General features: G+C 44.4%; 1 protein-coding gene across 1 annotated transcript in view; it reads right to left on the bottom strand.

The window, feature by feature from the left end:
* The window catches only part of Frmpd2 (FERM and PDZ domain containing 2), an 87,069-nt gene that overhangs the window by 5,886 nt on the left and 56,954 nt on the right, over positions 1-24,229 (bottom strand). The window contains 7 exon segments of the mRNA XM_036199502.1: positions 10,669-10,767; positions 13,501-13,715; positions 15,634-15,775; positions 17,831-17,916; positions 18,882-18,945; positions 18,947-18,976; positions 22,107-22,208. Coding sequence (XP_036055395.1) covers positions 10,669-10,767; positions 13,501-13,715; positions 15,634-15,775; positions 17,831-17,916; positions 18,882-18,945; positions 18,947-18,976; positions 22,107-22,208 — 738 coding nt within the window.

The raw sequence follows: 24,229 nt of genomic DNA, 5'->3' as shown, positions 1-24,229 counted from the left end.
TAAAGAAATATGAATAGTTATCAATGCTATCTCACACATGGAAGAAACTCTAAAAAAACATTTAAGATATAAAAGGTTTGGGGCTTCACTGGGTGGTGGTGGTGCACGCCTTTAATCCCAGTTCCCAGGAGGCAGAGACAGGCAGATCTTTGAGTTTGAGGTCAGCCTTACCTACAGAGTTCCAGGACAGCCAGGGCTACACAGAAAAAGCCTGTCTCTAAAAGAAAAAAAAAATTTTTTTTGACTGAAGAGATGGCACAGTGGCTAACAGCATGCTAGTTTTGCAGAGGACCCAGATTCATTTCTCAGAATCTACATCAGGCAGCTAACAATGACCTGAAACTCCAGATCCAGGGGATCTGATGGTCTGACCTGTAGGCACTTGCGCTCATATGCACTTACCCACAGGCAGACATAGGCACATGCATATAATTTTTTAAATTAAAACAATATTTTGAAAAAAATCATTAATTTTTCCAGGCACTTTTAGGTCTGAGCTGTAAAGAGAGAGACTTTGCAATCAGCCTTTCTACAGTCAGGGTCTCCATACTGTGACTGTTCCCTAGGCAATATATGGAAGCTTGTCTTTCAGTACCATAGTTTGAGAGCTGTGAATCTGAGTACTGTTTTTAAAGGAAATATATATGGTAGATGCCTGTACCCACAATTTTGTTCTCCATGATTTCACTTACTGGAGTCTAAAGTGTTAACGTAGAAAATTCTAGAAATGATTAATGCATAATTTTAAAAACTGCACATTGTTCTGAGTAGCATGACAAATTTTCAAACTATCCTCTTGCTACATCCTGCTCAGCACATGGGCCATCCCTTTTGTCTAGTGTTTCCATGCTGTGTACACTACCTGCCCATTATTGCCAACTACTTTCTCGGGCTGAATCAGCTATATAGTACTGTGGTGCTTGGGTTCTTTTTAATTACTAATGTCCCCAAAATGCAAGAAAGTGATGCAAAGAAGGAACATGGAAACCAGAATAGTTCTGTGGAGTCAACCTGGCAATGCCATGAGGCATATAGGAATAAAACAGTACACACAGGATTCAGAACTGCCCTATATTTCAGGTATCTGCTGCAGGCCATCCTCTGTGAATGAGGGGGAATGGCTACATTTGCAAATTAAACAAAATGAAAGCAGGAGGAGAAAAAAGAGAAAAGGACAACAACGTGCTTTAAAAAAAAAAAAAAAAAAATCCCCAGTCTCATCCCTAGACCTGCAACAGAACACCAACTACAGCCTTCCCTCACCTCTCCCAACATCTCCTGTGGATCCTACAAACCATCCACTCCGAACCTTCCTCCCCAGCACCTGTCACTGTATCCCTGCCCTCAACTCCAACAGAACACCCCTGCTAAACCATAGGCCATGCCTACCAGAAAACCAGGTAGGTTGCTCGCAGACCTCTTCGCTCTGTTCCCTCAGACCCAATCCCCCAGTCTCCTCCCTACCACAGCAACAGAACACCAGCTGCAGACTTCCCTCACCTCTCCCCAGGTCTCTGTGACTATCAAAGACCATCGCCTCCTAGTCTCCCTACCCCAACTTGTTGCTTTGTCTAAGTCCCCCAACCCCAGCAGACACCCACTGCTAACCCAAGGGCAGCTCCTCCCAGAGCAACTGGTAGGCTGAACACGGACCCATACCTCACCTACTGCTCCCTGCCACCCCAGTCTCATCCCAAACTCTGTATTAGGGGACCTGCTGTGGTCGACCTTTCCTTTCTGACCCCACCTGCAACAGATCACAAAGATCTTCTCCTCCAGCCCTCCTTGCCCCAATTCATCCCAACACCAGCAGGCATTCCCTGAGAACACACAGCTGAACAGGCCAGGAAAACAGGCAGCACACAGACATCAGACTCTACAAAAACCCAGAGAGGAAACAAAAATCATGGAGCCAAACACCCACCCAACAAAGACAAATCCAGAAATCAGCACCTACAGCTACAATCATTCCCAAGCCCGCATGCCAATATCCAGCAAAAGACACAACCAACAACAGCCACCAGAGCCCAGCTTTCCTACTACAGCAGGCCCTGAATATTCCAACACAGCTGAAGCACAAGACAGAGACCTTAAAACTAACTATATGAAGATGATAGAGGTCCTTAAAATGGAAATGAATAAATCCCTTAAAGACTGTGAGGAAAACACAAAGAATTGGAGAAAATGAATAAATCCCTTAAAGAAAGCCAAACAAACAAACAAAAAACCCACAAACAAACCATGGGAGGAAATGAATAAAACTGTTCAGGACCTAAAATGGAAATAGAATCAATAAAGGAAACCCAAACTAAGGGAATTCTGGAAATGAAAATTTGGGAATTTGAACAGGAAGTACAGAGGCAAGCTTGACCAAAAGAATAAAAGAGGTAAAAGAGAGAATCTCAGGCATTGAAGATCTGATCAAAGAAATGGAAATGTTGGTCAAAGAAAATGTTAAATCTAAAACACTCCTGACACAAAGCATCCAGGAAATCTGGGACACTATGAAAAGACCAAACCTAAGAATAATAGCATAGAGGAAGGAGAAGAATCCCAGCTCAAAGGCCCAGGAAATGTTTTCAACAAAATCATAGAAGAAAAATTTCCTATCTTAAAGAAGGAGATGACCATAAAGGTACAAGAAGCATACAGAACACCAAATAGATTGGACCAGAAAAGAAAGTTCCCTCAACACATAATAAAATACTGAATATATAGAACAAAGGAAGAATATTACAAACTAAAGGGAAACAAAGCAAGTATCATCTGAAGGCAGACCTGTTAGAACTACATCTGACTTCTTAATAGAGACTCTAAAAGTCAAAAGGGCCTGGACAGATGTGCTGCAGACTCTAAGAGACCACAGATGCCAGGCCAGATTACTATACCCAGCGAAATTTTCAATGGCCATAGACAAAGACAATGAAATATTCTATGATAAAGCCGAATTTAAACAATATCTAACTAGAAACCCAGTCCTATAGAACATGCTAGAAGGAAACTCCAACCTAAGGTTATTAAATATACCCATGAAAACACAAGGAATAAATAATCTCAGACCAGCTGTTAGCATTCTGGCCCACCCTCTGGGGACTTGCCCAGTGTCCTGATGTCATCTTACATAAAGTCCCCTTTAAGAGAAAACTCCTCCCAGAAGGTGCACACCTCCATTCTCTCCCCCACTTCCTTCCCTTCCCTCCTCCCTCCCCCCTTTAATAATAAAACTTCACACGTGAATGCCATGCCTGCATGATGTGAGTAACTTTCTGCCATGCCCCCTTGGCCACCACCTGAATGGCATATCCACTTGACTTAAACCTGCCAAGGCCTCTCACATGCCATTTCACAATACCAGCAAATTAAAAGAAGGGAAACACACACATTTCACACCACCACCAACAACAACAAAATAACAGGAATCAATAATCATTAGTCATTGATATATCTTAATATCAATAGTCTCAATTCCACCAATAAAAAGACACAGACTAACAGAATGAATGTGAAAACAGGATCCATCCTTCTGCTGCATTCAAGAAATACATCTCAACATCAAGGATAGATATCACCTCGGAGTAAAGGACTAGAAAAAGATATTCCAAGCAAATGGTATGAAGCAAACTGGTGTAGCCATTTTAATATTTAATAAAATAGACTTCAAACAAAACAAATCAAAAGAGAGAGAAAAAACAGTACATACTCATCAAAGGAAAAATCCACCCCAAACACAATTTGCAAAAGAAAAACTATTACAGCTTAAGTCACATGACCCTTACACACGGATAGTGGGAGAATTCAATACCCTATCCAGACAAAAACTAAACAGAGAAATACTGGAGCTAACAGATGTTATAAACCAAATGGACCTAACGGATGTTTACAGAACATTTCATTCAAACATAAAAGAATACACCTTCTCCTCAGCACCTCATGGAACTTTTCTCCAAAATACTACATACTTGGTCATAAAACGAGTCTCAATAAGTATAAGAAAATTGAAATAACTCCCAGCATACTATCAGACCATCTTGAATTAAAACTAGATGTCAGAAACAACAGAAAGATCACAAACCCTGAAAACTGAACAATTCTCTACTGAATGAAAAAATGGGTCAAGACAAATAAATAAAGTAATTAAAGACTTTCTATAATTCAGTGAAAATGAATACCAGCATACTCAAACTTATGAAACCCAATGAAAGCACTGCTAAGAGGAAAGTTCATAGCACTAAGTGCCTATATAAAAAAAAAAAATAGAGAAATCTCATACTAGCAACTGAACAGCTCGCCTGAAACTCTAGAACAAAAAGAAATAATCACTTTCAAAAGGAATAGACAACAAGAAATAATCAAAATTAGGGCTGAAATAATAAAATAGAAAAAGAGAATAATACAAAGAATCAATGAAATGAAGAGTTGGTTCTTTAAGAAAATCAACAAGATAGAGAAACCCTATTCAAACCCTAAAATACAGAGAGCAAATACCCAAATTAACAAAATCAGAAATGAAAAGGGGGACATAACAACAGAAACCAAGGAAATCCAGAGAATCATAAGGACATACTTTAAAAACCTGTAGTTCACCAAATTGGAAAATCTAAAAGAAATAGATCATTTTTTTTCAATAGGTATCACTTACCAAAGTTAAATCAAAATCAGATAAACAATTTAAATAGACCTATAACCCTAAGGAAATAGAAGCAGTCATTAGTCTCACAACAACAACAACAACAAAAAAGCCCCTGGGGCCAGATGGTTTTTAGCAGAGAATTCTACCAGACTTCCGAAAAAGAGTTAACACCAATTCTCCTTAAATTATCCCACAAAATAGAAACAAAAGGGACCTTGTCCAATTCATTCTATGGGGCCACAGTTACCCTGATACCCAACCACATAAAGACTCAACAAAGAAAGAGAATTACAGATCAGTTTCCCTTCTGAACACAGATGTAAAATACTCAAATAAAATACTTGCAAACAAAATCCAAGAACACATCAAAAAGATCATCCACCATGATCAAGTAGGCTTCATCCCAGAGATGCATGGATGGTTCAATGTAATCCACTATATAAACAAAATGAAAGGGGGAAAATGATCATTTCATTAGCTATAGAAAAGGAGTTTGACAAAGTCCAATACCCTTTCACAATAAAAATTCTGAGGAGATAAGGGATATAAGGACATATATAAACATAACACGGGCAGTTTAGAGCAAGCCTATAGCCAACATTAAATTAAATGGAGAGAAACTCAAAGCGATTCTACTAAAATCAGAAACAAGACAAGGCTGCCCACTCTCTCCATAGCTATTCAATATAGTACTCAAAATCTTAGTTAAAGCAATAATCCCACTGAAAAAGATCAAGGGAATACAAACTGGAACGGAAGAAGTCAAAGTATCTTTATTTGCAAATGATATGATATTATACATAAGTGACCCTAAAAATTCTACCAGGAAACTCCTACAGCTGATAAATAGTTTCATCAAAGTGGTTAGATACAAATTTAATGCAAAAAAAAAATCAGTAGCCTTTTATATACAAATGACAAACACAGAAAAAAAATCAGGGAAGGCTGTGTATTGGCGGCGCATGACTTTGATTCCAGCCAGCACTTGGGAGGCAAAGGCAGGGGGATCTCTGTGAGTTTGAGGCCAGCCTGGTTTACAGAGCAAGATTCAGGACAGCCAAGGCTATACAAAGAAACCTTGTCTTGAAAAACTGAAAACAGGAAGAAAAAAAAAAGGAAAGGAAAGGAAAGGAAAACAAAGGAAAGGAAGAAGAAACAAAAAGAAAGAAATCAGGGAAACAACTCCTTTTACAATAGCCTCAAATAAGATAAAATATCTTGGGTAACCCTGCTCAAGAAAATGAAAGACTTGTATGATTAAAAGCTTCAAGTCTGTGAAGAAAGAAATAGAAGATGATGTGAGAAAATGGAAAGATCTCCCATGCTCATGGATCAATCGGAGTAACATAGTAAAAATGGCCATCCTATCAAAAGTAATCTACAGATTCAATGCAATCCCCGTCAAAATTCCAATGCAATTCTTCACAGACCTTGAAAGGACAATTCTCAACTACATATGGAAAAACAAAAGACCCAGGATAACAAAAACAGCCTGAACAATAAAAGTACTGCTGGATGTCTCACCATTCCTGGTTTCAAGTTATACTACAATGCTACAGTAATGAAAACTGCATGGTATTGGCATAAAAGCAGACACATTGATCAATGGAATCAAATTGAAGACCCAGACATAAATCTATGAACACCTGATTTTTTATAAAGAAGCCAGAATTACACACTGGAAAAAAGAAAGTATCTTCAAGAACTAGTGCTGGTCAAACTGGATATAGGCACATTGAAGAATGAAAATAGACCCATATTTATCACCCTGCACCAAACTTAAGTCCACGTGGATCAAAGACCTCAAGACAAAACCAGACACACTGAACCTGATAGAAGAGTGTGGGGAATAGCCTTAAACACATTGGCACAGGAGACAAGTTTCTGAATAGAACACCAATAGCACAGACGCTACGACCAACAATTAATAAATGGGACCTCCTGAAACTGAAAAGCTTCTATAAGGTAAAGGACACTGTCAACAAGACAAAACGAAGCCTACAGAATGGGAAAAGACTTGTGCCAACTCTACTTCTGATAGAAGACTAATATCCAAAATATATAAGAACTAGATTCAAAAAAAAAAAAAAAACCAAATAATCCAATTTAAAAGTGGGGAACATGGCTGGAGAGATGGCTTAGAGGTTAAGAGCACACTGGTTGTTCATCCAGAGGTCCTGAGTTCAATTCCCAGCAACCACATGGTAGCTCACAACCAGAATACTGTATACATAATAAATAAATAAATCTTTTTTTAAAAGTGGTAAACAAATCTAAACAGAGAATTTTTAATAGACAAATTTCAAATGGCTGAGAAACACTTATATTTAACATCCTTAGCCATCAGGGAAATGCAAATCAAAACAACTCTGTGATTCCGTCTTACACCTGTCAGAATGGCTAAGATCAAAACCTCAAGTGATAGCTCATGCTGGAGAGGATGTGGAACAAGGGGAATACTCCTCCACTGCTAGTGGGAGTGCAAACTTGTACAGCCACTATAAAAATCAATACAGTGGTTCCTCAGAAAGTTGGGAATCAATCTACCTCAAGACCCAGCTATACCACTCTCGGGCATATACCCAAAGGATGCTCAATCATACCACAAGGACAATTACTCAACCATATTCATTGCCGCTTTATTTATAATAGCCAAAAACTGTCAGGTGGTGGTGGCGCATGCCTTTAGTCCCAGCACTCAGGAGGCAGAGGTAGGCGGATCTCTGTGAGTTTGAGACCAGCTTGGTCTACAGAGCAAGTTCCAGGACAGGCTCCAAAGCTACACAGAGAAACCCTGTCTGGGGGGAGGGGGAGGAGCCAAAAACTGGAAACAATCTGGATGTCCCTCAACAAAAGAATGAATGAAGAAAATGTGGTAGATTTACATAATGAAGTATTACAATATTGGTCAGCTTTAAAAAAAAAAGACATCATGAAATTTGCAGATAAATGGACAGAACTAGAAAAAAAATTATCCTGAATGAGGTAATCCAGACCCAGAGAGATAAATATGGTATATATTCACTTATAAGGGGATACAGCCTGTTAAGTAAATGATAACCAAGCTATGATCAGTAGACTCAAAGAGGTTAGGTAAAAATGGGGGGGGGGGTCTAGAGGGGACGCAGGGATCTCCCAGGGAGGAAATAGAAGATGTTTTATGGGTAGACTTGGGGAGTGGGGATCAGGCTTGAGGGAGATGGAGTAAAGAGAGAGAGTGCAGGGAAGGATGGCTGGAATTGTGGGGTGAGGAGCATTTGGGGAGCTGGAAACTAGTGCTGTGGAAACTTTCTTCAACTCCATAAATGAACACGCTGGTCTTTGACATCTCTTTTGAACCATTTTTACATCTGCCTGGTTCCCTCTTTGAATGGGTTATACATGTGTTAATATTCATAACTGTGTGGAAATTAGGATTTACATTTTCCTGAAAATTAGGTCAGCATTCCCACCCTACAACCAACTGCCTTCCATCACAGAGCACAGGGCTGAGCACCCAGCCCTGGTCTCATTGAGCAGAGAAAGCTTCGCATCCCCCACCAAGAATCCTCCCTTGAGTGAGCATTTGTGGTAGTATATTCCACTCCCACCACCCACCCCCGCCAAGAGAAAGGAATACCCCTAAAGACACACATTTGAATTATAAATCAAAACCAGTCCCTCGCTGATAGACTGTGCCTCATATAAAGGGTATCAGGAAAATCTGAAATGGAGATTTTAAAAAACAAAGTGTCACAGCAGTTTCCAATGAATCTCCCTTCAAGCTCTTGCTCTCTCTCCACCCCAGACACCTTCCCGCAGCTGTCAGTCAAAGCTTCCAGTGATCACCAATGCCTTTTGTTTTCCCTACACCTACATCCTCACTTCCCCGGGACTCTGCCTCCCCCCCAGCACCCCTCTCTCACAAAGAAGATCCTCGCCTTTCCCCTGCAATCCTCAGCCTCCATCTCTGTTACTTGCACACAGTGCAAGTTCTGGCCAGTTCCCAGTGAAACTGTGTGGCTCTCCCAGCTGCTGCCAAGCCTCCAGCCCTATGAATGCCAGGGATGTGGCTGCAGATGCCCGTGCTCGTTCAAGGCTTCCAGATAACCTTTCTCAGCATCATTTCTGTTTCCTATAGATGATCTTCCATTTTCTCAATCCCCCACCAGCTGTCTCCCACTACCCCTCTGACTTCACAACAAGAGCAACAAATTCGATAAGAACCCTCCCTCACCCACACTGGTCAGCCTGCACCCCAACCCCACTCACCCCTCACCTACCAGCCATCCACTCCTTTGCTCTACCTTGTGGCAAACTCGGAGGGAAAGTCTCCAGTAATTTCCTTCCTAAGTCTCCAGGGCACTTCTCTGCCCTTTTCCCTCTCTAGGCTTTCAAAAGCAACAACCTTCAAACTGGTGCGTCCTGCTTAGCGGAAGCGCCCTCTCTCATCCTCTGAATGAGATGCCCACTGCTGCTTGGTCCAACCTCTTCTCAGGCCCCTCTCCTCAGCCTCAGCTCTGGGTACCAGACCTCTCAGTGCTGAGTTCTTCATGTCCCAAGGAGGGGATGGACTTGACCATTCCATGCCTTTATATAAGTCTATGTACTCGTTTTTTCTAGCCTGGACCTCATACTTGTTCTTTACAAACAGCTACTTGATAGATTTCTGTACTAAAAGCATCTCCATTTTCTGTGGTACCAGGAACTATCACTCCTCCTCCATGTGCTCAGGGGAAGCAGCTGGTGGCTCATGGCCAGACTTTCTCACCACCCAGGAGCTGCATTTAGCTTGAGGAAGATGCTTCAGTAAAGTTAGGGTTAATCCCATACCACCAGTGCATACTCTAATGTGAGCGTGCTACTCTGGACAGGTGCCAGAGGCCATCTCAGCTCCAGAGCTCCCTGTGGAGTCAGCCAAGGCCCCTGTTAGGTCTGTACACTGACCTCCTCCTCTGCTGAGGACAGCTTCCTGACCCACACAGGTGATGCTCCAGTGGGCCAGGCCCATAGGTTCCTGTTCTCAAATCTCTGTCAAAGTGTCAGTTTCCCAGAGACCAAGCAGGTAGCTGACAGATCATTTCATATGTCAATGTGACTAGGCCAGGGTACCCAGATATTTTTTAAACACCACTATTGATATCACTATAAATGTATTTTTATGTGTGGTTAATGCTAAAATCAGTAGCTTCAGAGCAAAAAGTGTACCCTCCAGGTTGTGGAGAGCATTACCCAGTCAGCCGAAGTCTTGGGGAATGAAGAATAGTTTTCACCCAGAAAGAGGGAATTCCACCTCCAGACTACCACCCTACCTACACCACACAGCTCACCACACCAAACCTGTGTTCATGAACCTTCTCCAGCTGCTCTGTCCTACCTGCTCCTCTCTGGGCCAGTCTGAACTTCCCAGGTCTCCAGCGTGCTAGCTGGCCTTGTAGAGTTCACACTGGCCAGCCTCAGAATTATATGTTCATTGCTTACAATAAGTACTGTATCTGTCTGTCTGTCTGTCCACCCACCTGTCTGTCCTTCCATCCATTGTCCATCCATCCGTCCGTCCCATCCATCCATCCGTGGCTATCCTTTATCTTTCTCTTTGTTCTGTTTCTCTGGAGAACCAGACTAATATACACATCCAGGTAAAGCCCCCACATTTCTGTGGTCCCTGTTGCTCTGACCTCTGCACCAGTTAGACTTGTCTGTTTCAGGCTTTAGGTAGGTGGGTATACATTTTATTCCTCAGTGTGGAAACTCCTACAGGAAATTCTTTTGTCTTGGTTCTGTGCTCAGGATGTCAGAGGACACAGCCTAGAACTTTGATGACCAAAGTTTAACCACTTTCTACCCATCTGTAAGGAGGCCCCATGGGGGAGCAATGGGAACAGGGAGAAAAACAGACGTGCTAAGGTTTGAGGGGCAGATGCTTTCCTGCCCCAATGGAAAGGGCTGGTGTTGTTCCACTCCTCTTCCCCACAAAAAAGTAGTGATGGCCCTTTCGAGACCACCAGGCTGAAAGTAAGTGGCTGATTAGTGAGGAGAGATAAGGACCCATGTCTTACCTGCCATCCCTGCTCAATCTCAGGTAGTGTCCCAGGAGGGGGTCGGCAGAGAAGGAGAGTCACTTCCTCTGGAGCCCCACGCAGTAAATGGAGCACTTCCTACAAGAAACCCAGTCACAGTCAAGTCTGGGGTGGCCTCATTGGGAGCTGCTGCTTTGTGCTATTCTCTGCTCCCAGGAAACCACCTCCCCTGCCTTGACCCATAGCTTGACTCCAGAGAACTTGGGAAAACACCATTGTAAGTTTAACTCCCCAAACACCCAGGAGCCAAGCGCCACCAGCAGCATCTTGAGACCTCACAGCAGCAATACACAGAGGCCTTCAGGAATCTCTTCCTCATGAGGCTGAGGCCCTAGAGCTGCTCCCCTGTGGAATTGCAATGATGTCATCTCTGATCCCTGCCTTCTCTCTGGCCCTGCCTGCTTCCTTCTATATTAACCAGGGGTAATCTTTCCCAAACACCCTCTCCTGCTGAGCTGCCTCCCTCCTCAGGCAACCACAGGATCACAGAACTGGCATTTGCCAACCACTGCCTTTCAAACTGCTCTCTCCCCGCTGCTCATCTTTGTCACACAGCCTAAGCTTCCCCAGTCCCTGTGCTCAAGCCACCCTCTGTCTGCCAGAGCACAGGGTGCCTTTCCAGTTTCCATTGCCTATCCACATCAGGATCTTTCAACCTCCCTGCCTTCTCCACATTTGGGGCTAGATCATTCTTTGTTGGGACCCATGCCCAGTGTGTCAAAGGGTGTTCGGCAGCATCACCAGTCTCTGCCCCCAAGATGACAGCAGCACCTATCAGTTGTAACAGCCATAATTGTCTCAGGATTCACCAAATGTCCCACAAGAGGCAACATCCAGCCTCCTGGAGAACCTCTGATCCAGATGCTCTGCAATGTCCCCTCAGTTGCCCAGGTCTACCATTGATTATATTCTTCAAGTTTATATCTGGAATGTCATCCAGTGGCTCCTGTGACAAAGGTTTGGTCCCCAACTCATGGTGCTGTTGGGAGGTGATGAGATCACAGGAAGTGGAGCCTAGTTGGTCGGCCTAGTTGGGCTGTACCTTTGAAGGGGATATTGGGTCTCTCTCTCTCTGTCTTTCTTTTTCTCTGTCTCTCTCTATCTATCTATCTCTATTTCTGTCTGTCTCTGTCTCCTCTCTGTCTCTCTCTTTCCCTTCCCCCTCCCTTCTTCTTTCTTTCCACCTCAGCTAAGGGGAGAAGCTTCACTTTGCCACACACTCCCCACCATAAAGTCTGCTTAACCAGAGACCCCTAGCCAGTGGAACCAAACAATCACCTTTAACTAAAACCCCTGAAACTATGAGACAAAAGACAAACTTCCCTTTTTCAAGTCAGTCTTCTTGGGCATTTTGTCACAGTGGCAGAAAACTCACAGCCTGGCACCTGGGTGTGTACACCAAAACCTGGGCTCGTCTTTCGTGGTTCATCCTCTGTAGGGGCTGTGGTTTCCCTATCTTTCTCACCCCCATCAGGACCCCTGAGGATGCACAATCTCCCCACTGCCCCCCCATATCTACAGTCCTTGGGACTGCAGTTCCCCAGAAGTGGCTTAGAGATCTGCACTTGGGTCACTCAAACATCTGAAGACAGGTCTTCTCATCTAAACTCACGCAGTTCCGGGAAACGCACAGACACTGCCCCCCATCACTCAAGCTACTTTCTACCTTTGAATACCATGCTTTGGCATGCCCTATGTGGGCTGCATGAAGCATCCACATGGGCTTGGCTGGAGCGAGGGGCAAAGAAGAGGGGAAGGTGGTGTTGGCTCCCTCTGTTGGGTCATCACAGGATGACTACATCCCTCAGTGAAGGCCTCAGACCATGCCAATGAACCCTTGTCACTGATTCTGTCTCTAAGGTTGAGTAGCTGCTCCTTTCCATCCCCTTTGGAGTTGGGAAGGGTAGATAGCTGTAGTCCACATCACCCACATCACCATATTCACCTCTAACTTCCCATCAACATGCTCACACCATTATTAAAGTCTCTTCAAATGACTATTTCTGCCAATACTCCAACTAACACAGCCATTTCCTTGGCATTTTGTATTACAAGTCTCTCTCTCTCTCTCTCTCTCTCTCTCTCTCTCTCTCTCTCTCACCTTCACTATCATATTATTTTTATTTTTAACTATGTTTATACCTGTGTGTCTCTGTGTGAGTATGTACATGTGAACGCAATCTGGAGCTGGGGTTACAGGAATTTGTGAGCTCCTGGACACAGGTGCTGAGAACCAAACTCAGGCACTCTGTGAAACAGTATGTGCTCTTACCCATTGAGCCATCTCTCCAGCCCCTCACATTTCTGACCACAGGTGGGACAGTCTATGCTACACTATGCATGCAAAGCTCCACATTCAGCCCATGAATCTCAGGGAGAGTGAAAAGGGACTGCCCTCAGTCCCTCTAGCTTCACCTCACCTCCTAGGACACACAGAGACCTACCTTTAGTCAGCACACAAGCCAGGTTTTAGGTACAGGTTCACTGAGGGGACTACTGGAAAGCAATGCTTACTCAAGGTCAGATATTTCAAAACTGAGATTAGAAAATAAACGTGGGCACATCCTGTCGATTGCTTTCTGTGGGCTCCAGCCCAGATTCAGGTGGAAATTCCAAGAACCCAAAGTATTCTCTGTGGGGAAGGCCCTCAAAGAAACATGATTTACATCAGCAGACATCCAGACCTGTACTCCCCCACCCCCAGCTCACATCCACATCTGTACTCCCCCACCCCCAGCTCACATCCACATCTGTACTCCCCCACCCCCAGCTCACATCTAGATCACTCCCCACCCTTATGGCCCCGGGCACCTGGAAGGCGAGGCCTTCTATGGACTTTCCATTCACTGCCAGGATAATGTCACCAGCTGCAATGGCCCCGTGCTCTTCAGCTGGCTGTCCAGGAAAGAGCCTCTTAATCCTTACAAAGTCGCTCTTCAGGTGGCTGCAGTTTCCTCTCTCCATCTGCACGAAACTGAATCCCAAACCACTGCTATTCTTCTTCAGTTTGACTTCAAACTTAGGACCTGTAACATGGGAGTTCATGAAAACAGACCCTTTGGTGGGTGGCAACTGGCTAGCCTTGACCTGTGAGTCGTCATAGAGATGAATGACTTCTGTCTTGCAGGGAAGTATTTCATGTGCTAACTTTGATGATGGAGTCCATCACACACATGACAGATCAGTGCTGCCCACAGATAGAATCTAAGTTGTAAATGCAAACCATAAAGGTCCTTTCAAAGATCTCAAGTAGCTACATGTTTTAAAAGTAAAAGGCAACAGGTAAAATAAAGTTAAATTACCTATTGTATTTAACTCAATGCAGGTGCTCCTCAATTTACAAGGGGATTACATGCTGGTAAATCCTATGGGGAAGACTGTGTTGAGAGTGCATTGAATGAACCTAGCCTTCCCAGCATCCTACTTCAGCAACACAGCCCACTGCAGTTTCCCCTGGCAACTGTGGTACTAAGCCCCAACTCACCACCACTTCCCAGCATCTTAACGAGAGACTCAAGCTCAAAGTATGGTCTCTTTGGAATATGTGTGACTTTCACACCCTTGTCATGCTGTGTTAGAGACTATCTGCATATCTAAATTACTACCTCATCAGTACGGAGTCCACACAAAAGATGATTGAGCTCCCCTTCATTCTTCTGGTAAACTAAATCTTTGCACTCTAGTTCCTCCCATCCATTTGGATTGTCACATTGTAAATGCTCCATAGTCAGTCACACATGGCTGCCATGCTAAGTGTTTAAATATAAACAACTAGATTTATATGTAAGGATGGAGCTTTAGACATACACCTGTCTGCATATAGCATCCAGTAAAGTTTGTATTACATATATGTTGTGATGTGGGATCTTAATTGTGTTTGGGTATATGTAGCATGAAATTTTATGTAAACAGATCATGGGGGCAATGACAGTCAGCCCTGAAGAATGTTCTTTCTGTCATTTTGTCATGTACACTGACCATAAGACCCATCACTTCTGGTCTGCCAGAGATGGACACAGCCTTGGGCATCTAGGGAGGCTAGTAACCAATGGGAGCCTCCGGGCTTCTCCTGGTTTGTCTTCACTAATTTAGAAGGTAATCAGTGAACAGAGTGACAAAGCCTGGAACTGTACATTTTCACTGGAGCAAGAATGAAACTAGCTGAAGCAGAGAGTGAGGTCTGTGGCTTGAGCACGTTTGCCATTAGCATACTGGCCTCAGCTGCTCAGTGTTTAGCTCATTGATCAAAGGTTCCATTTGCAGTACACAGAGGAGTTGAGGGGAGAAGAGGCAGCCTTGGTTTAAGGATGATAGCACCACCATGCCTCCAACCTGCCTCACAGCTTCTGGAGCACAGCCATAACAATCCCCATGGAAGGAGTGAGATACAGTTAAGCTCCAACCCATAATGTTCTATGGAAACAGGACTTTCCTGGCAGGAAACAAAAGCACACAAACATGCAGAGAGGCAGCCCCTCAAGAGATGCAGTATGTCCCTCTAGGCTGGCCATGGCTGTGACCTTTTAAAGGATGCTACTAACAAGGCTAGGTTCCTGACTGCCTTGTCTCCCAGTCTACCTAGTCAGTCCTAGGATGTCTCAGTTGCAAGTGGCTGGCTGGAATGGAGGACTAATTGTATCTGAAAATACCTGACCCTTTCATGTCCATTTCATCCCTAAATATTCATGTACAAACATTAATATTCAGGCGGGTGATCAGGAAACTGCATAAGGCTTGGGAGCAGAATCATTTATGGTAGTCATTTGGGCACAATGTATTTTGATTTTTCAAAGACTATTTTCCACCAGCTTGGATGATGATCATGAGCCACACATTTTATTTAAGCCTGGAGGAAGCCTCCCTGCCTTTCTCCTTTGACTTGACACCTCTAAAGCAGTATATAATGATACGACAATAGTAACACTCAATTCTCTCTCCTCTTACCATCTGTCACTGAGATGACAGGTCTGCCAGACCTGCCTGTTACCAGGGAAACAGCCATGTGCTCATCTCCCATCCTGTCATCATTAGAAGGACTCTGTGGTGCAGTCCTGGGACCTCTCCTCTCTAAGACCAGCCGTGCCACCTAGAAAGATGAGTGGACAAACTCAATTTATACTTCATGTGGTAACCGCAGATGCTTCTTAATTTTCCACTGCTTCCAATAAGCTGTTTCATTTAATTCTCAAATCCAAATCTCTAGTCTAGTTCTTTGTAGGATATAGATTGGCAGATCCAACTGTAACTTTACAAGTGCCACTGGAGTTGACGTGAGTACCTTGGTGTCGGCACATTTGGTGGCTTGTCCCCCTGCCCCTGCAATTGCTCTTCCTTCCCCTCCTCATTCTGCTTAAGGTATCCTTCCCTTTGTACATGCTCCTTCAGGCCTTGGAGTCAGGCCCTATTAGCTTCTCAAGGCCACACTTGGAGTCATCCAGCTCTCCCCTTTCCACCTCCATGCTCATTTGGTTTGAAGGCTTATGAGTTCTCCAGCAAAAATAACTCCCTCAGAACATTTCCATTCCACTGCCAGGAACACTGCAGCAAGCTCTAACCTACCTTTCCATTTCTTTGGTCCACTCCTAGCATGGCTACAAGTGCACTGGTCTAAGACACAAAACTGGACTTGCAATGATCAGTTAAAAGGCCCCAGGATCTCCCATCACCTGAACCCCAAAACCATGGAATGGCATCCCAGGCCCATGCTGATTGATGCTCCTCCATTTTTCTTGGCTTTGTTTCTTATCCTTCCCCACAGCATCTTGTGCTCTTATTACCCCCCAAATAATTCAAACTGCAGTGAGTGGACATTACCAGGAAGCTCATAGGAATGCCAAGCTTACATTTGGGGCACTTGACCCTGATTCCACCCTTCTGCTGCAATCATCATCAGCTCCAGGCTTATGAACCCACAGCGGCAATTCCTGCTCGCCATTGTGCCAGTGAATTTCTCTAGCCTTGTGCATTGGTGAAGGCCTAACAAGCAGCATTAATTAATTATGACCCCTTCTCAAGATGTAAGGCAAGACAGCAACTGTACCTGGCAGTTGGGCAGAAGACCCTTGAAATCTTTTCTCTCCCTGTTAACTCCTGTATCACCAAGAGAAAGCCATGGAAATATGTGTCTTGGGATACTGGAACAATTAAATGGCTCCAATGAGAGGCAGAGGACAGAGCCCTGTGGCAGTCCTGTGTAGCTAGAGTTTTCCTGCCTGGCCCAGTCAGGACAAATCTCTCTTACCCGCCAGTCCCATAGTTGCTCAGACCCAACCAAGAAAGCACACAGAAACTTATATTGCTTATAAACTGTATGGCCGTGGCAGGCTGTTTGTTATCTACTTTTTCTAATCTTAAATTAACTCATTTCTGTTAGTCTATACTTTGCCACATGGCTCGTGGCTTACCAGTGTCTTTACATGTTGCTTTTCATGGTGGCGGCTGGCGGTGTCTCTCTCCAGTCTTCTACTTCCCAGAATTCTCTACTCTCTTGTCCCGCCTATACTTCCTGCCTGGCCACTGGCCAATCAGAACTTTATTTACACAGAGCAATATCCACAGCAGTCCTGGGGCTCTGCCTGGGCATCACATGGACTGGAGGGCACACTGAGCACCTCTAGCTCTCAGCATCACTGAATCACTACCTCACTGTAGTGAACAGAAACCCAAAACAACCTAGCTCAGGTCCTGGTGGGTATAAGCACAGGGCGACACTCAAGGACATGAACAGGGAGAAGGGGGTCACTGTGGGCAAAGTGTGAAAGAGACAGGGCCTGAGTGTAGGTGGAGGCCCTGGTCAGTGGGGTTAGCACAGGCAGGGGTACAGCCAGAGCCAGCCTGCAGGAGCCTGTGTTCTCCCTCCGTTCTGCTCTGCTGTCTGAAACCTAAATCAAAGCAAGCAGCTATAGACTTTGCAAATCTATTTAAAGGGTGTGAGGTTTTCTACTTTGGAACATCTGTCTGCTACCTCCTGGCTTTCACATTCTCATAGAAAAATGGTGTGAAGATGAAGAGTGAGAAAGGAAAAAGTAGACTAAAAAAGTCCTGTTTTGTTTCTTGGCTGCCTCACTTCTACCTGGAGGCAACCGTGACTTCTGGAAAGCTCTGGAAGTAAGAAAAAGGTCCCCAGTAATGGCGTACTTACCTGCCCAGGACCCTTGAGATACTGCACAGCCTGCTTGTGAGTGAGGCCACTCAGACTCACTCCATCCACCTGCAGGAGCCGGTCACCTGGGGAAGGAACGCCAGTCATGTGCCCTGTCCCCCAAGGATGCAAGAACAACTCTCTGTAAGACTCCTGCCTCTGAGGCAGGAAGCAGAGCTGCCAGGTGGCCCTGGGCTCAGTGGGAGCCTGCATGAGCCTGAGCATCAGCTGTCTCTCTGCACGCCCTGTGCCTGTTCCTGGGGCACACAACAGAGCAAGGACATGAAAGCCTGTCTATTATTGGCTCACAGAATGGCCAAGCCAGATCTGGTCACCCTTATCTTTCCTCCTGCTTTCCTGTGAAACTATTTTTTAAAACATTTTCAACTCACTCAGGGGTAATATTTATATCCTCAGGATGTTTTCTATTTCAAAAAAGGTCAGGAAGACAATAGTTGATGTTAGAAATACTGGAACTCAAGGAGAAACAGAAATAAATAATATTCTTAGTGTCTTTTTCTGGTTCAGTTGGGCAGTTTTGGAGAATAAAAATCATTCCTTTCCTTCAAAGCAATGAGAAAGGATTCAGGGCAGAGAAAAAGCTCCCAGTGCCCCTATGCTAAGTGGGGTCACCAGTGCCAAGTCTGTTTTCCAGGGGAGGGCAGCTCACAACATCCCCATCTGAAGTGGAGTCACCAATCCTAGTTCTTTTTTCTGGGCAAGGACAGAGAGGAAGCTCACAGCTCACGAAGTTCCCCATGCTAAAGTGGGGTCGCCAGTTTCGGCCCTGTCTGCCTACGGAAGCAATGCTTTCCCCCAGCAGCAAGCTTCTCTTAAATTTCCTACTCAATTTTTATTATGAACTTTAGACCACTGCCAACTGATCAGGCAGGTGGAACAGATGAAATCTTCCTCCCCTTCCCAGGCAAAGAAATCAGGCCCTGGAGAGACAGGGGGCTCTAGAGCTGACATGCGCAAAGCCTGAGCTATCTCTCTCAGCCAGGGTTCAAAAGCACAGAGAGCAGAACTCCCAGCAGGACGTGGCCCTCACCCTGTCGGATCTGTCCTTCTTTGGCAGCTGGGCCTCCAGGAATGATGGATTTCACAAAGATTCCCTCCGTGAGGTACACTTGTATTAATGCCACCCTATGGAAAAAAGGCAATACTTAAAACCCACCTGTCCCCTCTGGGTGCCTTCCAATCTCCCTCACAAGAGAACCCACCTTTCCCAACTACAATACAGCCCACTCTGACAGTCTTCTGCATCCACCCAGACAAACTCTCTTCCCCAGTGAGCAAGAAGGTCAGGTTTACACAGACCAAACAATACAGGCTGAGTGACAAAACCAAGCCAAGTCAAGCCCCAGTTGGCACATGGCGGGTGTTCTGTAACCAGAGTCGTGTATGGTGCACAAAATCTGTGTAGGCAATACATAGCACAGGCAGGCTTGCCCTAAGGACTGAGGACTTACGTTTGGAAAACCTTATATGTTTGCATGTTTGTTTGTGAACACAAATTCAGGAGGAAAAATAAGTTGAAACTACTCAGTATCTTGCAACTCTTTTTTCTATGTAACCCACACTGGCATCAAACCCAGGTCCTCTCCTGCCTCCAAGATTATAGAGTTACAGGCATGTACCACTGTGCCTGGCTCTGCAACTTGTTTTTTGTTTTTTAACTTGACAATAGAGCATGAACTTGCAGGTCAGAAGATCAAGGTCCAAGGTTGCTTCTCTATTCCAATTTACTTTTTAAATGTAAACATACATGTAGATGGATATTTTATCAATGGTACTTCCCTGTCTGTACCTCCCACTCCACTACTAACAATACAATAATAATGACTGTGTGTTCATACACCTCCCTTTGCTGTTCTCCTTACTGGTACAATCATATAGAAGTCAAAATGGATAGCCAAGCCAGTCAGCTGAACGCTCTGTTTTAGTTAGGATCTTGAACGTTTCTCATAGGTCTCGGGTTAATGCTTAGCCCCTGGCTGGCTGCTCCTGGAAGGCAGTGGAACCTGAAAGAGTGGAGCCAAGTGGGAAGTCTTTAGGTAACAAGGGTGAGCACTTGAAGAGGCTAATGGGATTCCATTCTTCTTTTTTCCTTCACTTCCTGTCCATGAGGGAGCGATTCATCCACCCCATCCTTCCATCATGATATGCTACCACAGTCCCAAAGCAACAGAGCCAGCCAGTCATGGATTGAAACCTCTCCAACTGCAAGCCATAATGAACCTCTCCCCTTTGTAATTTGATTATATCTCTGTTATTTGTTATAGTGGTGGAAAGGTAATTAACAGACACTATGGGTAAATGGAATTCTATGCAAGACTCGAGACTCCCCTGAAACTCTGTTCGTAGCAATGCTAACACAAAACTTCAAAGTGGCCAAGCATCAGGAAAGGGCCTCTGATCCGCCCACAATCTGGCCGCTGCTGTGAGCTTACATAGCCTAGTCTTCCTTGCTAAACTCCAGGCTCTTGGTCCTCTACTTCTCCAGCTCCTCAGCTAGATTGGAAAAGCTTACTGGACTTGCACATGAACAGTGCAGTTCTCCCATCCTAGGGAAACAGATTGAAGTTCATGTCACACTATTTAGTAATCTTTGTGTCTTATTAGCAAACACAGACCAATCCAACTCAGCTAGGTTGTACAAAATAGAGGATCAAGGTCAGTGTTGTGCATAAGGCTTTCTTCTCAGTGAGCACCTGGTGGAAACCTTTCCATGTGGGCAGAGCTAGTGCTGATTCATTTGTCTTGGGGACATTAGCTGGGATTCTATGCATGTGTGCCAGAGTGCAAGCAACCTTTGCTCGATTGATCCATACTCAGTTTCTTCAATACACTTGTCGCTGTTAGCAACACCTTCACATGAACAGCCTTACTTAATGGGATCCACATTTCTATGTCTGTGGGCCCAAGAATATGTGCATTTTTTTCATTACAGTAGATTTTGCCAGCTTGCATCTTAACGTGAAAGTGCGTGTAATTATTCACATTTCCACCAGCTCAGTGTGACAGTACCCTTTTCTGTATCACACCAGCTATATTTGGCCAAGCTGACAGTTATAAATGCTAAAGTTTCCCCTTAACTTGCTTGTATACTCCAGTAGCTTTTATTCGGTTTGAATGTCTTTTATTTGTTTAATGGTCATTTGGATTTAAGGGAGACATTTCAGTAATTATTTTTGAAATGGAAATTCTCCAAAGACAATCAGTGTTTTTGCTAGTCCAAAGAATCACCAATCTCCTCTTGGCATACACATTTGCATGTATCTGAATAATCTAAATTTTAGCAAGTTTTTTAGATGAGAAATTGCTGTGTCTGGTGTCTTATGATAGGATTGTTTTATCAAGCCAAGAACAAATTGACCATTTTAGTCCCAGCCTGTTCAGGCCCTATGGACTTATGAGCCTTATGTCCTGGTTGTACAAAATAGAGGCTCATAGTCAGTGCTTTTATGTGCTGGCAGTTCGTCAATTCAAGGATCCTTGCTGTAGATCCACAGGGGAAGCAAAGCATGCTCTCCTTACTCATCACTTGGGTTACCTGTGAAATGTTTCATTGCCTTTGACATTTCCTTATACGCTGGGCATTTCCACTCTGTTTCTTTGATTCCAACAGTGTCATCAATAAAGTCTAGCTCTATCTCAAGATCTTAAGTACTGGGTCATATTCAGTGTTCACTAATACAAATAGTGCCTCCCCAACCTGGACCTCTGAATTTATGTACACCACCTTTGTGGACACCATTTCCCGTACCCATTGGTGATTTGTTACATGGAGAATCTCCCTTCTTAGACATCTGCCAGTAGAGATCAAAAGCCAGATGCAAAATGCTGAGACATGGTGAAGACCTCAAAGGCTGAACTTTGCCCTGGCTCCTAGATGATGTAGCACAAGTTTATTTCTTCCTTGGGATGACAGTGAGTCACCCACTGCCCTTCAATTTCCATCCATGAAGCTCTCTACCTTATGACCTCTTCTCGGTGTCCAGCTTAAGCTTGCAGCCAGACTGCTTCTCCCAGTTTCTCTCACATTGCCTCCTTCTTCTAGTGCTCTTCTTCAGAACCCGCCCACAGCACATCCTCCAGCTGCTCTGTGTCTCCCCGCTGGTCTTCAAATGTTCATTACCCACAGAAAGCCCGGTGTACCCCTTACGTACAATGTGCGCTTAATCACAATGAGCACATTATGAGAGAGGAATGCCCTCCAAGGCTCCAGATGGGTACCATTCTACTGTTTTCCAAGCTCCCTAACAAGTCTTACAGTCACGCTGAATCCAAGTGTTCCATCTTCTTTAACGAGCTCCACGAAGTAGATTGCACCAGCATTGGTTTCTAGAGGTGATGGAGGACAATAACCAGCAGCCTGCCCCAAACAAAAAGAAAAACGGAGCCATGAGGCACCTGCCCTATTTCTGCAGATAACCCAACTCTCACTGGCTACTAAGAGCCGGCAGCAATGCACCCAGAGTGTGAGCCTAGAAAGACACCTCCAGCTTTATCAATTCCTTCACGTGTAACCTTGCAGGACTCTGTCTGAGTCTAGCCTCCATTTCCTAATCCGCCTAACTCTGAGAGTGCCTTCTATCTGTGACTGTGATTGTGCTGGCACATGCCAGGGCCTGAATAAATGTAGATTCCTCCTGTCTGTACTCACTTGGCAAACATCCATGTTAGAACTGAAGCTGTTCAAGTACTTCCTACATCATTCAACACATGATGGCAGCCAAGTACAGCATGCTGGCTACCAGACACACAGGAACTCCTCGAGGCAAAAGCAAATCTTAAGACTCTGACCATTCTTACCAAGACTGGTCATGTTATGGTTGATTTTTCAGTAGCTGAAATTTTATGAAAAAGATCATACCATGTACCAGGCAACTTCCTTGGTACTTGTGACAATAACTATATGACTTGTTCAACTATTCATAAGACATTTGTTGGATACGTATTATGTCCAGGGTTATTCTGTGGTTTGAACAACTCCTCCACAAATCACCCTTAAATTTAACTACCTTTAATACAATACTAAGACATGAAACTTTCAGAGTGATTAGGTCATGAAGCCACAAGCCTCCTGAATGCATTGCTATGGGAATAGGCTGTGTATAAAAAGGAGAAATTTGCCCCCATTTTTTCTTTCTATTTCTGACACTCATGCACACTCTCCCCTATGTCATGCCTCCCACCACACTATGACATAACACAATAAGCTTCACCAGATGTGGCTCCTCGATCTGGGGCTTCCCAGCCACCATATCATTATCCAAATAAACCCTTGTTTGTAATTCGCCCATTCTATTATGGCAACAGAAGGGGAATAACCTGGCACTACAATGCAAGCGGCTGGAGACGGGGATGAGACCCACCTACCCATGCTGAGGGGCTTGAGGCTTTTAACAAGGAGATTCCCAATCTGACAACCAATAATTTTTGTGATAATAAGTTCCTATGGATATGATAAAGGGAGTGTTATTACCTGGATGCTCAGACATGCAGCTAGTGTGGGGAAAACCTGAAATAACATAAGCTCAAGGGAACACCTGGAGTTTCCACAAAGTGTGCTGAGCTGGCTGACCATTGCTTCCAGACAGAAAATGCTCCCCTTGTCCACGCTCCACTGCCCCACACACTCTTTGCTTTGAGATTCCTGCTCCATGTTGGAAAATTCTATCAACTCACAGGAAAATAAATGAGTTGAAGTCAACTGAAAATCACCATTTCAGCAGAAGAGCTTCTGAAGAGTTTGGTATATAACAGAGGAAGTGCCAGCCCTTCCAAAGACTCCACATCCCTTGATTTGGCAAGGTGTTTGGACTAACCGTTGAGTCTTGAAGAATGCAACAACTGCCATGGATGAGATCCAAAGTGGCTCTGTAAGATCCACTACACCACAGATTACCTGGGCACAATGCTGGACACATGATCCAAAAGAGCCTGAGAATATAGGTTCTGTAGATGCTCCTAAACTAGTCCCCTCCCAACTGCCCCTAAAACCAGTTTGCAGGTTTCCCACCACAGAGAGCCTTTTGCTGTTTCCTGAAGAAAAGAGCCTTCTAAAGAGCAGCCCAGAGCATGGTTTCTGCTCTGGAGTCCAACACCACGGATTCCAGGCTCATGTCTACCACTAACTCCCTGAAGGCTTTAGCACAATCCTTTTCTCTTTGTGCCCAAGTAATACATGCTACAGGAGGGGTTGACAGTCATAACTACCTCATATAACTGTCATCAGGCTTTTGTGTGATCACTAACATCAAGTGCCCAGGATATTGCTGGACACATAAGCTGATGACTGCTGCCATCATTATTATTCTCTCTGACTCTATGTCCAGGTCTTTTTTGGGGAGTGAGGGGGACTAAGGCAAACTCCCACTATGTAAACCTTAC

Source organism: Onychomys torridus, chromosome 9 (assembly GCF_903995425.1).
Source record: "Onychomys torridus chromosome 9, mOncTor1.1, whole genome shotgun sequence".
NCBI classification, from domain to species: domain Eukaryota; kingdom Metazoa; phylum Chordata; class Mammalia; order Rodentia; family Cricetidae; genus Onychomys; species Onychomys torridus.
This window is presented reverse-complemented; position numbering and strand designations above follow the sequence as displayed.